Consider the following 11,881-nt stretch of genomic DNA (forward strand, 5'->3'; position numbering starts at 1 on the left):
GCTCTCCGCCGCCATCTTGGGGAGGTCGGGGAAAGGGGCGGGGCGACACCGCCCGCCGCCATCTCGGGGGAGCCGCCCGCCCGCCGCCATCTTGGGTGGGGCGGCGCCATCTTGGGGCCTGGGCTGAGAGGGGCCCGGGCACCGCTGCCCGTTCCGGTGGCTGCCGCCGGTCGCTTACGGCGGCTCGGGTCTCGTCTTCTTCCCAGCAGGGAGAGCAGGGGATACAGCTGTCCCCTGCCCGGCCAGGCGTGGCCTGACGCCGGAGTGGGAGGCCGGCAATGTGGGCCGTTGTCCCTGCTCCCCACAGGTGTCAGCAGCATCCACGCCTCTGGCAGGTCAGGTACTTCAGGGGAGCTCCCACCCCAAGGCTTGCCCCTGCCCCGAGCACAAGCTCTGGCTGCATCCAGCAAAAGTTAGCATCTTGCATTGAGAAAACAGTTCTGTCTACAAAGGGAGAGACCAAACACATTTCCATATCGTAATGGGGGTGTAGAGGCAGAGGTGTGCAAGATAGGCATTACTGCCTGCTCTTGGGGTCAGTGGCCAGACTTGCCTTTGGAATAAACAGCTTACGTGCGTGTTGCAAAGCACATAAATCAGCAACTTGCCTGCCGAGGACTAACAAGGCAGGATGACTGCAAATCCTTTGCCAGCCTCCTAGGCTGCTGCATGTTTGAAAGCCTTAAAGCACTGTGAGGTACGTTAGTGTTTTGCGTTTCCTTACTGGGTAGGGCCTCTGAAGGGCGGCCAGAGCAATTACAGGGTTGGACAAACATCAGTGATCTCTCACGCTTGCTAACAGCCTCGCCTCTGCTGCGTGGCCCATGCAGGTCAGGGTGTTGGGCCAGGCACTGTGCACACAGGGTACAGCCACCATGATAAGGCACAAGCTGGATTTTTCACACCATGTCCTGCTTCTTCTTTCCCTAGGGCCTGTCCAGGCAGACTCTGCACGAGGCAAAGCCATGACCTGCTGTTAGCTGCCAGCCCTGCCTCCTCATGGCCCCTGGTGCTGAGAAAAGATGTGCTGTGGTACGGATCCATCCCTGTTACACAGAGCCGGGCATTTGCCATCTGCCCTTCGGAGGCAGCAGCAGCCATAGCTGCACGGAGGAATGGCTCTCTGCAGGGCAGGCCAGCCTCTGAGTACGGACACAGGCAGTGAAACCAGCAGAGCTGCACACAGAGAAAAGGGCTTTTGGTTTTCTTAAAAGAATTTATTATTTCAATTTTATATAAAAACCATAGAATCAATTAACACTAGACCATTGCTGGCTTCCCAGAGGGCATCAGAACCTTTTCCCATGACAAAAAATACAAACCACGACAACAGCTAAACACATTGTTCAGAATTTCAGTAAAGCCATTTGATTTCCAAAAGCGCCTTTCATTGACTGCACAATAATTACACCTGGCACGACAGAAGGAAATCATATCATAATTTGGGATACAGAAAAATAGAGATCTGCCTGTATGTACTCTTATCAAATATAATTCCCTCACGTATAGCACGTGACGGCACATCTTTGGTCTGCGTTTATCGATCACCTCGCCCCTCTCCAGCAGAGGCGCATTGCTGGGGCCACCCTGCTTCCCCGGCGCCAGGTTTGCGAGCCGAGCGCGGCGGCAGGTTGGCACTTGTGTCGGAGCTGGGAGCACGAGGTATTTCAGAGAGCGCCAGAGAAACGCTTTTTCCCCCCATGGCAAAGGGAGGGAGGCAGCGGGGCCTGTCCCTGCCGGGGAAGAAGAGCTGATCCTGGCCCGCGCAGCCAGAGCACCTTGGCTCCAGGACGGGGAACGGACCGAATGGCTCCATGTCCCGCCTGGAGCCGAGGGGGGCCAGGAAACACACAGGGTCCCCAAACCGCCCCCCCCCAGCCCCAGTGACCCCAAGCTTCCCCTGCACTGAACATGGGGGATGTGGATATCAGGTTGAGGGGGTGTTGGAGGGGGGTTCGGCCACCCCCCCGGGCAAAGACTGACGTGAGTCCAGTTGGGTGAAATGAGGTGAGCTGCCTGCGCTGGGTGGCTGCCGGCCGGACCGGAGCCACGGGAGGATCCTAGTCATCCTCCTCCCCACCGCCGTAGAGGTCTGCCAGCTTCTTGAAGCGGCTGCCCCAGTCGTTGAGGTAGTCGTAGTCCTGGTCGCGGTCGGAGGCAGAGGAGTTGAGGGAGCTGAGCGAGGTGGCCTCCGAGCCGCTGCCCTCGTAGTCGAACACCAGCAGGGAGTCGTAGGGGGGGGCCGTGGGGTCCGTGTCGGCCGCTTTCAGGTTCTGGGGGGGGAGCAGAGGGGTCAGCACCCATTCCCGCTGGGCTGGGGGGCACTCCAATGGTGCCTGCGTGGATGAGGGGCTTCATCCCCCTGGTTCCCCCCCCCCCCCAAGCACCACATGGGGCCAGGGCTCACCTCATCGATGAAGTTTCCGATCTCATCGGGGTTGGCGGGCCGGGGCCGGTACTGGGGGGCGGCCATCAGCGGGGGGGCCACGTCGTTGCGGATCACCTCTGGGCGGGCGTCCAGGCCCCGGTGCAGCTGGCTCAGGTCATAGTCCTGCATGGGGATGGAGAAGGGGGGCCATGAGGAGACGACACTCGAGGGACAACCACAGGCATTGCCGCGCTGCGACTCGGGGCGCCAGGGTGTGCAGGGTACTGGGTGACTGCAGGAGGGGACACGGCGGCGAGCAGGTCCGCAGCAGCCCGGTGCACCCCAAGCATCCGTTGCGGCTCGGGGAGCAAGGCCACCACCCGCCGCAGGGAGGGTGCCGCAGCGATTCCGCAGGCAGGGTCCGATCCGGCACAGTCATCCCACCTGGTCCTCCTCGCCGCCGCCTTCCTCGTCGTAGTGGTAGACGTTGTCCCGCATGTCGTCCTCGGGCGGGAGCAGCGGCTCCTTCACCACCTTCCTCCGCCTGGCGAAGAGCAGCAGCAGCAGCAGCAGGACTGCGAGCAGAGGGCACCGGTGTCAGGGCGTCGGGACAAGGGTGGCCCTGTCCCCATCCTGTCCCTGTCCCGTGGTACTCACTCAGCAGTGCCAGGATGGCCCCCAGGATGCTGAGGATGGCGGGGACGCCCAAGCCGCTGGCGATGAACGCTCGCCGCTCGCAGTTTTTGGCCGGCCCTTCGCAGTCGCACACCTGAGCTTTCACCGGCGTCACCTGCGCCTTGCCCTGGCTGTCCGTCAGCCTCAGGAAGATGCTGTACTCCCCCGGCTCCAGCTCCTTCACCAGGCTCAGCACCAGCAGGTCTTGCGCAGCAGAGAGAGGGGTTGGGCTCAGAGACAGGTCCCCGCTTCCCCAGTTTAGGGACACCCTTGGCACCGGTGCAGGGCTTTGCCATGTGGCAGTTCCCCAGCCTGGTGCCTATCACGGGGGCCAGCACCGGCTGCGCTTGGGGCACAGAGAGCCAAGGGGGGCCGGGATCTGGCCCTCACTCGGCATCTCCCCACCACCCTACGCCAAGGGTGGGTGGCCAAGCCAGACCAGGCAGCACCTTACCTTGTCCGGTCACCTTGACAGTCCAGTTGGCACTGGAGCCGTGCTCCAGCGCTGCCTGGAAGGGGTAGGTGTTGGGGGGCAGGTCCTTGTCGACGATGTTCAGCATCTGCTCCTCGGGCTGCCGGCTGCAGATGTCGAAGGCCAGGCCCGGTTCTTCGACATCTGCAGCCGGCAGCCGAGGAGCAGATGCTGAACATCGTCGACAAGGACCTGCCCCCCCAACACCTACCCCCTTTCCAGGCAGCGCTGGAGCACGGCTCCAGTGCCAATGGGACTGTCAAGGTGACCGGACAAGGTAAGGTGCTGCCTGGTCTGGCTTGGCCACCCACCCCTTGGCGTAGGGTGGTGGGGAGATGCCGAGTCGAGGGCCAGATCCCGGCCCCCCTTGGCTCTCTGTGCCCCAAGCGCAGCCGGTGCTGGCCCCCGTTGATAGGCACCAGGCTGGGGAACTGCCACATGGCAAAGCCCCTGCACCGGTGCCAAGGGTGTCCCTAAACTGGGGACAGCGGGGGACGGGATGCTCGGGGGGGGGGGGGGGAAGGGGCACACGGCACAGCAGGCACAGTGCAGCCCCTCGGGCACCCCAGCACGGCCCCCTGCCGCCGACCCCCCCCACACTCACGTGATTTTCTGCCTCTGATCCCTGTCCGGGTCCTGGGCTGTGTAGGAGGTGATCTGGTGCCCCAGCGGCAGGTCCTCCATCACCTCCACCCTCTTGACGGGGGGCACGAAGACAGGCGCTTCGTTCATGTCCCCAACCAGCACCAGGACGCTGGCCGTGGAGAGCGGCAGGGGGACAGTGAAGGGGACAGCGTTCTCCACTGTTACCACGAGGTTGTACCGGCTCCTGGTCTCATAATCCAGACCCTGGAGGAGGGCAGGAGAGAGGAGCCGGGGTAGTGCCAGTGCTGGCGGGGAGGCAGCTGGCACCGGGGCAGCCGGCACCGGCGGCAGGACCCACCTTGGCAGTTTTCAGAATGCCATCGTTGGTTTTGGGGTCGGTGGTGATGCTGAAGTCGCCATCCTGGTCCCCCACTCTTGATGCGGGTAGACGGCTTGCCAGGCAGGGGAGCCCTGCATGTCCTGGTCTGTCACGTGCAGCCGGGCCACCACCACCCCCACCTCGTTCTCGTTCACTGTCCCCTCGTACTGCAAGAGAGGGGACAGGGACAGTCACCCACATGGTCCCGGGCACCCCGGGGTGGAGGGGCTCATGCCACGATGGCCTGGGGAGGGCAGTGGCTCGTGGGAGCCGGCTCAGGTACCATGGTGGGGTCGAAGACAGGAGGGTTGTCGTTGGCATCGGTGACTTCCACGATGGCGGTGGCGGGTGTTGGTCAGGCCGCTGCCCTCCTGGTCCGCAGCCTGGATGATCAGCGTGTAGTTGGGAGTGGTCTGTAAGCCGAAATCACTACTGTTAGGGCAGGGATGGGGTCCCGGCGTGTCCCCCTCCTCCGGGAGCATCGCCTGCCTGCTCTTCCAGCCTTCTCCAGCCACGGTGTTCACCGCCGGCGCAGACGCTTGCCGACGTCCCCACTGCCCACCCAAAGGGCTGGCATTCCACCCGCTCCCGGGGCTCAGCAGGACTGGGGGCCCTGCAATGTCCCCAGCACAGATCCCCGATGGGCTTGGGGCTGCAGACACCCCAGAGCAGGGGACGGTGACCCAGGGATCACAAGTCCCCCAAACCAGCCAGACACCGGGGCTCTGGCATCCCCGGCTCCCTGCGGCAAGTGCCACCGCGGAGCTGCCACGTGGTCCCCCAGGATGCGGCAAGGGCGCCCCACCTCCCGGTCCAGCCCTGTGCCGATGACACTGATGACACCCTTCTGCGGGTCGATGGTGAACATCCGTTGCGCGCTCTTGGGCTCCTCACTGAGGATGGAGTAGCCGATGATGCCGTTGTTCACGTTGATCGCATCGTCTGCATCCGTGGCGTTCACGGTCATCACGGATGTGCCTGGGCATGGGGACAAGCAGGGGAGGTTTTACTTGTGGGACAAAACCCACTGGACACCCCAGCACAGCTCCGGCTCGGGTCTGCATGAGGCCCCCGGCTCACCCGCTCCCCCACGCACCTGGTTTCGCGTTTTCCTCAATGTAACCAATGAAGACTTGCTTGGTGAAGACGGGCCGGTTGTCGTTCTGGTCCGTCACGGTGATGATGATCTCCATGGGGTCCTCCACGGGCTGCCCGTTGGCCGCCACCGCGTGGGAGAAGAGCTGCGAGGGGCACCGTCAGCCCACGCGTGGCCCCAGGGACCATCCCCTCCCCATCCCGGCCCCCCCACTCACGACGTATTTGTCGATCTTCTCCCGGTCCAGCGGCTTCGTCACCTCCAGCCACCCCGTCTCCCGCTCAATGATGAAGACACCCACGGGGGGGGTGTCCGCCCCCCTGCCCCGTGATGCTGTAGAAAACCTTGGTCTCCTTGTCCTTGTTGGATTTGATCTGGTGGCGAGGCGGAGGGGGGGTTAGAGGGGTCCCGGTGCTCCAGGGACCCCCCTGCCCTGTGCCCTGTCCCCACGGGGCCGCATACCTGCACCAGCTGCTTGGGGAAGGGCCCCCGCTCGTTCTCGGGGCAGTTGATGGGGGGGATGACCCAGTCCCTCTTCTGCCGCCGGAGGCCATGGCCGGGCTCGGGGAAGGTCAGCACATCAGGCTGCGTGTCCTGCGGGGGAGGGCGGCGCGGCTCGGTGCTGGCACCTTGCCGAGCCTTCTGCACGCTCTGCCCTGGGGAGAGGGGCTGCAGTGGTCCCGGGGAGAGGGGCTGCGCTTACCTGCTGGTGGTGGCGGGCGGCGGTGCCGCTGCCTGCGCAGGGTCACCCTGGCCGAATGCTTCTTGCCTGCGGCGTCCCAGGCGTGGACGGAGAAGCTGATCTCGCGCTGCCGGAGCTGCAGAGGCCGGGTCGCAGAGACGACACCGTCCCCGCTCACCTTGAAGCGCGTGTCATCCGAGAGGTACGTGGTGTGCCGCTGCTCGCCGCAGTCCACAAAACTCACTGGGGACAGGGAGAGCGAGTGGGCAGGGAGCTCCCGGTGCTGCCCCCGGCGGGAGCTGCCGAGGGCAGGGCAGGCACCGTGGGACGGGCAGGCAGGAGGGTGCAGGACAGCATGACACGGACACACGCAGCACGGCTACGGCTCAGAGGCAACGGGGGGGGGACCGTGGGGGTCACAGGCGTGGCAGGGATGCACCACGCACGGTGCCACGCGCCCTGCCGGGATCCTGTCTTGGGCACGGGCAGGGAGTGCAGCATGACGCACGGTGCATCCTTGCCGTGGCTTTGGTGAGGGATTGGGCACGGCACAACCTGCTGTACCATGGGATCTCCACCGGCCCGTGACAGTGGGGCAAATGGCACTCAGCACAGCGCGTCCCTGCTGTGCGTGGCACATCCCCGTCTGTAGCACCGTGTACGGCACATCCCCACGCACGGCACCGTGCGCATCACATCCCCACGCGTGGCACATCCCTGCCTTGTGTCACATCCCCATGGCATAGCGTGTCCCCACGTGCGGCACGTCACCGCTGCCGTGCCAGCGGGCAGAGGGTGCTGCTGCTCTGGCTGCTTTTCGGATAAAAACAAGGGCAGCACCCGCTCACCTGCGCTGGTACCCAGCCCCCCAGCAGCCCGGCCAGGGGGGCCCTGGGGGCTGCCAGCGCTGATCCACAGGGCACTGCGGGCTGGTGGATTACAGTGACCCGGTGCCTGGGGACCCGTGGGGTCCCCGAGCCCCCGCATGGCCGGGGACCACAGCCACGAGTCCGCAGCAGGGACGCAGCCCCATCCTGCGATCCGCTGCAGGAGGGGGACATCGACCTGTGCGGCAGGAAGGTGCCGGCCCCGGTGCACTCGCGGTGCAGGGTGGCAGCCGGGGCACCCAACCTGCCCAGGCACCCTTCGGGACCTCCGACGCCTCTGCTGCTGGGGGTCCCCAGGGACAGCAGGCACCCACCACAGACCGGGGCAGATGGCGTCCTGGCATCACCAGCTTGGCACCCTGCTGGGGCGTGGTACGAGCCGGGACCGGCACGCGGGGGGCCGCGGCCAGCCCGGCGGGAGGCTCCGAATGGCGCTTCGGCGGTCAACAGGCATCACATGAGCCGGGGCCGCGCTGCCGGGAGCTCCCGAACAAACACCCTTTGTCTGGGAGATGGTTTGTTTGAGCCAGCGGCACCCCGGCTGGAGCCCTTGCCAGCGCGGCCGCCATCAGCCCCGGCGTGACCCGCACCGCGCAGAGCGGGTGTCGGGGCTGCGCCGCGGGAAGGCGACGTGCCCGGGGTGGGAGGCAGAGCCGCACGCCCCAACGCCGGGCACGAGGCCGCCGCCGGGGCCGGTTCCGCCATCCCGTGGGGTTACGTCAGGCCGCGAGCAGCCCAGGAATTCGGAGGTGGCGGCGGGACGGAGGCGGGTGGGGAGCGATCACCAAGCCCTGGGCTGGGGGCTGCCACCCCCTGTTCGCCATGGTGGCCCCCAACCCAGCCCGGGCAGCCGGGGAGGACGCGCCGGCACGATGCCAGCCCAGCTCGGCCCCACGGCGGGACCCCCGGCAAAGGCCGTGGGCTGGGGGAGCCGGTGAGGCCGGCTGGGCAGGAACGTGCCAGGACAGGCCGGGTGCTGCCGCAGCGGGGGCTGGCGGCGGGGAGAGGCATCCCGGCACCCATGGGCGCAGGCGCAGCGCTTGGCACCCGGTACCTGGCACCACGCCGGATGGGTGCAGCGAGTGGGCAGTTCTCAGCCCCCAGCCCCACACCGAGTGCAATGAGTGCTCGGTGCTCAGCGCCCGCTCCCCCCCTCCCTTTCCCACCCGGCCATGCACAACCTGTTTTTCCAGCTCCTCGGTTGAAGGAAAGCCGTCCCCAGCCATCCCCAGCCCTCCCCTCCCCAGGGCTGGGAACCAGGGGGCCCCTCTCCTCTCCAGGATCAACAGGACAGGAGGTGAGGAGAGCTGGGGGGGGGTCCCTTGGGGGGATCCCCCCCCTTCCAGGCCCCCTGCCACCACGCACAGGGCGCTGGGACCCCCTGCATTACCAGGCTGCCAACCGGGGCAGGGGGATGAGACCCCGCACCGGGATGGGGACCAGGGCAGCCCCCCCCCCAGCCACCCCACGTCCTGCGGCGTCTCGCCGGGGCTGGGCACGGGCTGACTCACGGGCAGAGCCGGGTGCCACCACCCCCGGCTGCCCCCACCCTGGCGGTGACCACGCCGCGTGGGTTGCGCAAACACGGCTCTGCCGCGGCGGAAACCGGCGGCGGTGGCGGCGGGGTAACTCGCGTCAGCCCGCGGGCAGCCGGGGCGAAGGTGCTTGGAGTGGCACGTCCCGCCAGCGCGCCCGCTGACGTCACCCGAGTTTCGCTGTGACTTCAGACTCTCGAGGTTCCCCCACCCAGGGCTGATGGGGGAGCGTCCCAGCCTCCGCCATGTCCCGTGGGGCCATGACACCCCAGAGACACCCCCCCACCCCACCCCAGCCGCCCAGCAGAACCGTAGGGTCCCGACCCGGCCCCGGGGACGCCATGGCCCCCGTGCAGGTGTTCGCCTCCCCGGCCCAGGCGCCACGCGGGGCCTGTCCAGACCTGTTGGAGGGAAAACACCGCGCTCAACTCATCAGCCTAATTACAGGCCGGCTCGTCAGCCCGCCCTCGCCGCGGCCTGGCCGCGGGCTTTGGTGCGCTGCATGGCGCGGGGGGCGGCACTGCCGAGCGCCCACTGTGCTCATCCACCCGCGGGGCCGGGCATCACCAGGCTGGCACATGGCGCATACGGGCAGACGTCCCCTTCCCTCCTCCCAGGACCCAAAACTGGGAGTGCTGGTGCTGGGATGGGGATTTCCAGCAGGTCCCGGCACTGGAGACACCGAGGCGGCGTGGCTGCCCATGACCCTGCTATCGGGCACAGCCCTAATGGACACAGGCTGCTGCATCCGGGCAGCTTCGTTAATGATCAACCACAGGTTAACGAACCGGCAATTCCTGAGGTGTGGGGCAGGGTCTGGCTCCTGGCTTAATACCCGCAGCCCAGGTGAAGCCATTCCGGAGCCAGGGAGATTTGGAAGCCCCCAGTGCAGTGCTCGGTGCTCTGCACCCCTCAGCCCCGTGCACACCCCAGCCACCCCCGGCAAACCACGGTGCCGGCACCACCGTCAGCCATTAACCAGCACAGATGGCGATGGCCCAAGCGCTGCCCTGGGAGCCTGCACCGTGGATCAGGGGGGTGCAGATGTGCAGGGCACCCCAACGCGGCAGCGGGTCCCCAGCACCCGCTTCCCCGGGCACACCTTTTCCCGGTGCCTCCCCTGCACCCCGAGGGCCGGCAGCACCCGGCCGCCCCGGCCAGGGCTCGGTGCCGCGGCAGAGGCAGGCTGCCGGCAGCCCGGGCTGGGGCCCAGCCTGGCACAGTCACCATGGCCACGCAGGCAGGGCTCAGCGCCAGCACCCGCCACACCGGGACGGGGATTTTGTGCCGGCGTGGTGAGACGCCACCGTCCCCGCACCAAAAGCCGCCCGAGGAGGCCGCGCTAGGGGCTCTGCTCTGCGGCCACGAAACGTGGATTCGCCCCCATGAACCCCGGGTGCCGGGACCCCACGGGCGGGCGAAGCGCGGGGCAGGACGGGCGCCTGCGCGGCCCCACACCCCAGCCTGCCGGCCTCAACAGGTCTGCGCCGCCTGAGTCAGCGCCGCCCGCGCCGGCGCGCCCCGGGGAGAGGCACCCGCTGCCCCCGCGACCCGACGCCATTCTGCCGCGGTGGGAACACTGGTGCCAGCGCCGCCCCGGACCCTCGGCGTGGCCCCACCGCCGTGCGCGGAGCCTCGGCCACGGCTCTGTCCCCGTTGCCACCTGCGGCGGTACGCGCCGAGCCTGTCCCCACCACCACGGCCTCGTCCCCACCGCCACGGCACTGTCCCCGCGGCCCCGTCCCCCCAGCCACCCACGGAGCCACGGAGAGACCGTCCCCGTTGCCACCCTGGCACCAATCTAGCACCGACCCACGGCTTCGTCCCCCATCGCCACCTCCGGCGCCACGCACCCAGCCCGTCCCCACGGCCACGGCTCCGTCCCCACGGCCACCCCTGTGCCCCGCACCCAGCCCGTCCCCACGGCTCCCCGCCTTACCGTGTCCCAGCACCTGTCCCGCCGCCACGCCGTCCGGTTCCGCGGCGAAGGCGAAGGTCTCTTCGGCAAAGCCGGGCCGGCACGGTGCTGCCCGCTCGCACAGCCGGTGACCAGCCTGCCCGGAGAGAGACGTCAGTCCCGGGTAGGGTCCCGCCGCCCCGGGCAGGGTCCCACGGTCCCGGGCAGGGTCCCACGGTCCCGTCCCTCACCTGGAGGAGGAGGAGGAGGAGGAGGCAGAGCGGGGCCGGGCAGCCCCCCCGCCGCCCCATGGCTAGCTGCCGGTAGGGTGCCGGTGCGGTGCCGGAGGGATCGGGCCGCCGCCGCCGCGGAGCCGCAGGTGAGTCCCGGTCCCGGTCCCGGTCCCGCCCCGCAGGTGCCCACGGGGGAACCGCCCCGCCCCGCCCCGACGGGAGGCGGGGCCGCCCCGCCCGCCACCGGCCCCGGTTCCCCGGTAGCCCGAGCTCCGTGGGTGCCCGTCCAGGGCGGTGGGAGCTTTGGGGGGGGGGGGGTGTAGGAGCCGGGGGACTCCCGGGACGCACCCACCCCCACGGCCCCCGCGGGTCCCGGCTATGCGGGGCACAAACGTCGCGCCCCGGGGGCCCCACGCCAGAAGGAGGGGGTCCACGCCCCCCCCCCCCCCCCGGCTGCTGCTGCACCCCCCGTCCCCTCCAGCACCTCTCCCCTCCTCCCCCCCTGTCCCGGCCCGGAGAAACCCCCGGGGACCCCCCCCCGGGGCCACCGGCCACCCCACGGCTCCCGGGGCTTCGGCGTGGGGCAGAGTCCGGCCGGTGCTGGGGGTGGCTGCGGGGGGGAGCGGGGGGCTGGGGGCTGCCCCGCCACGCGTGGGGTGATGGTCACCCCGGGGGGACAGGGTGGCACTCGGGGGGGGGGGGGGGCTGCAGGTGGGCAGGGTCTCCGGCTGCCCCGGCACAGGGGGGGGAATTGTGAGGCCGGGAGGGATTTGGCACCATGAACGCCCAGTGCCACTGGTGCTGCTCCTGCAGGGTGGGGGGGTTCAGTGCCCTGCCCGTGCCCACCCACACTGCACCCCATGGGGACAAGGGCACCCTGCGGGAGCCCCCGCTGCCGGGGGTGGGGGGGGGGCCGTGGGCGATGCTGCAGCCATGCCTGCAGGTAGCGCGCTGGGGTGGGGAGCAGCCAGGCACTGCTGCGGGCAAGGGGGGGGTCTGAGGGGGCCACAGCGGGGCTGGGGTCAACACCAACCCCCGGGGTGGGCAGCAGCTCCCCCGGGACCTCTCCCAG

General features: G+C 68.4%; 1 protein-coding gene across 1 annotated transcript; it reads right to left on the minus strand.

Moving 5' to 3' along the window:
* Window positions 1–1,196: 1,196 nt before the first annotated feature.
* On the minus strand, window positions 1,197–10,971 carry CDH1 (cadherin 1). Its single transcript, XM_052796483.1, is given in 20 exon segments — window positions 1,197–2,273; window positions 2,408–2,551; window positions 2,813–2,943; window positions 3,026–3,247; window positions 3,498–3,659; window positions 3,727–3,965; window positions 4,120–4,364; window positions 4,459–4,538; window positions 4,541–4,646; window positions 4,763–4,825; window positions 4,827–4,892; window positions 5,285–5,457; window positions 5,576–5,720; window positions 5,793–5,894; window positions 5,896–5,949; window positions 6,038–6,169; window positions 6,279–6,294; window positions 6,296–6,500; window positions 10,619–10,733; window positions 10,828–10,971. Coding segments are annotated over 20 exon segments (2,673 nt in total). The 5' UTR covers window positions 10,888–10,971; the 3' UTR covers window positions 1,197–2,060.
* Between the last annotated feature and the right edge of the window lie 910 nt (window positions 10,972–11,881).

This window comes from Harpia harpyja, chromosome 9 (genome assembly GCF_026419915.1).
Source record: "Harpia harpyja isolate bHarHar1 chromosome 9, bHarHar1 primary haplotype, whole genome shotgun sequence".
Classification (NCBI taxonomy): domain Eukaryota; kingdom Metazoa; phylum Chordata; class Aves; order Accipitriformes; family Accipitridae; genus Harpia; species Harpia harpyja.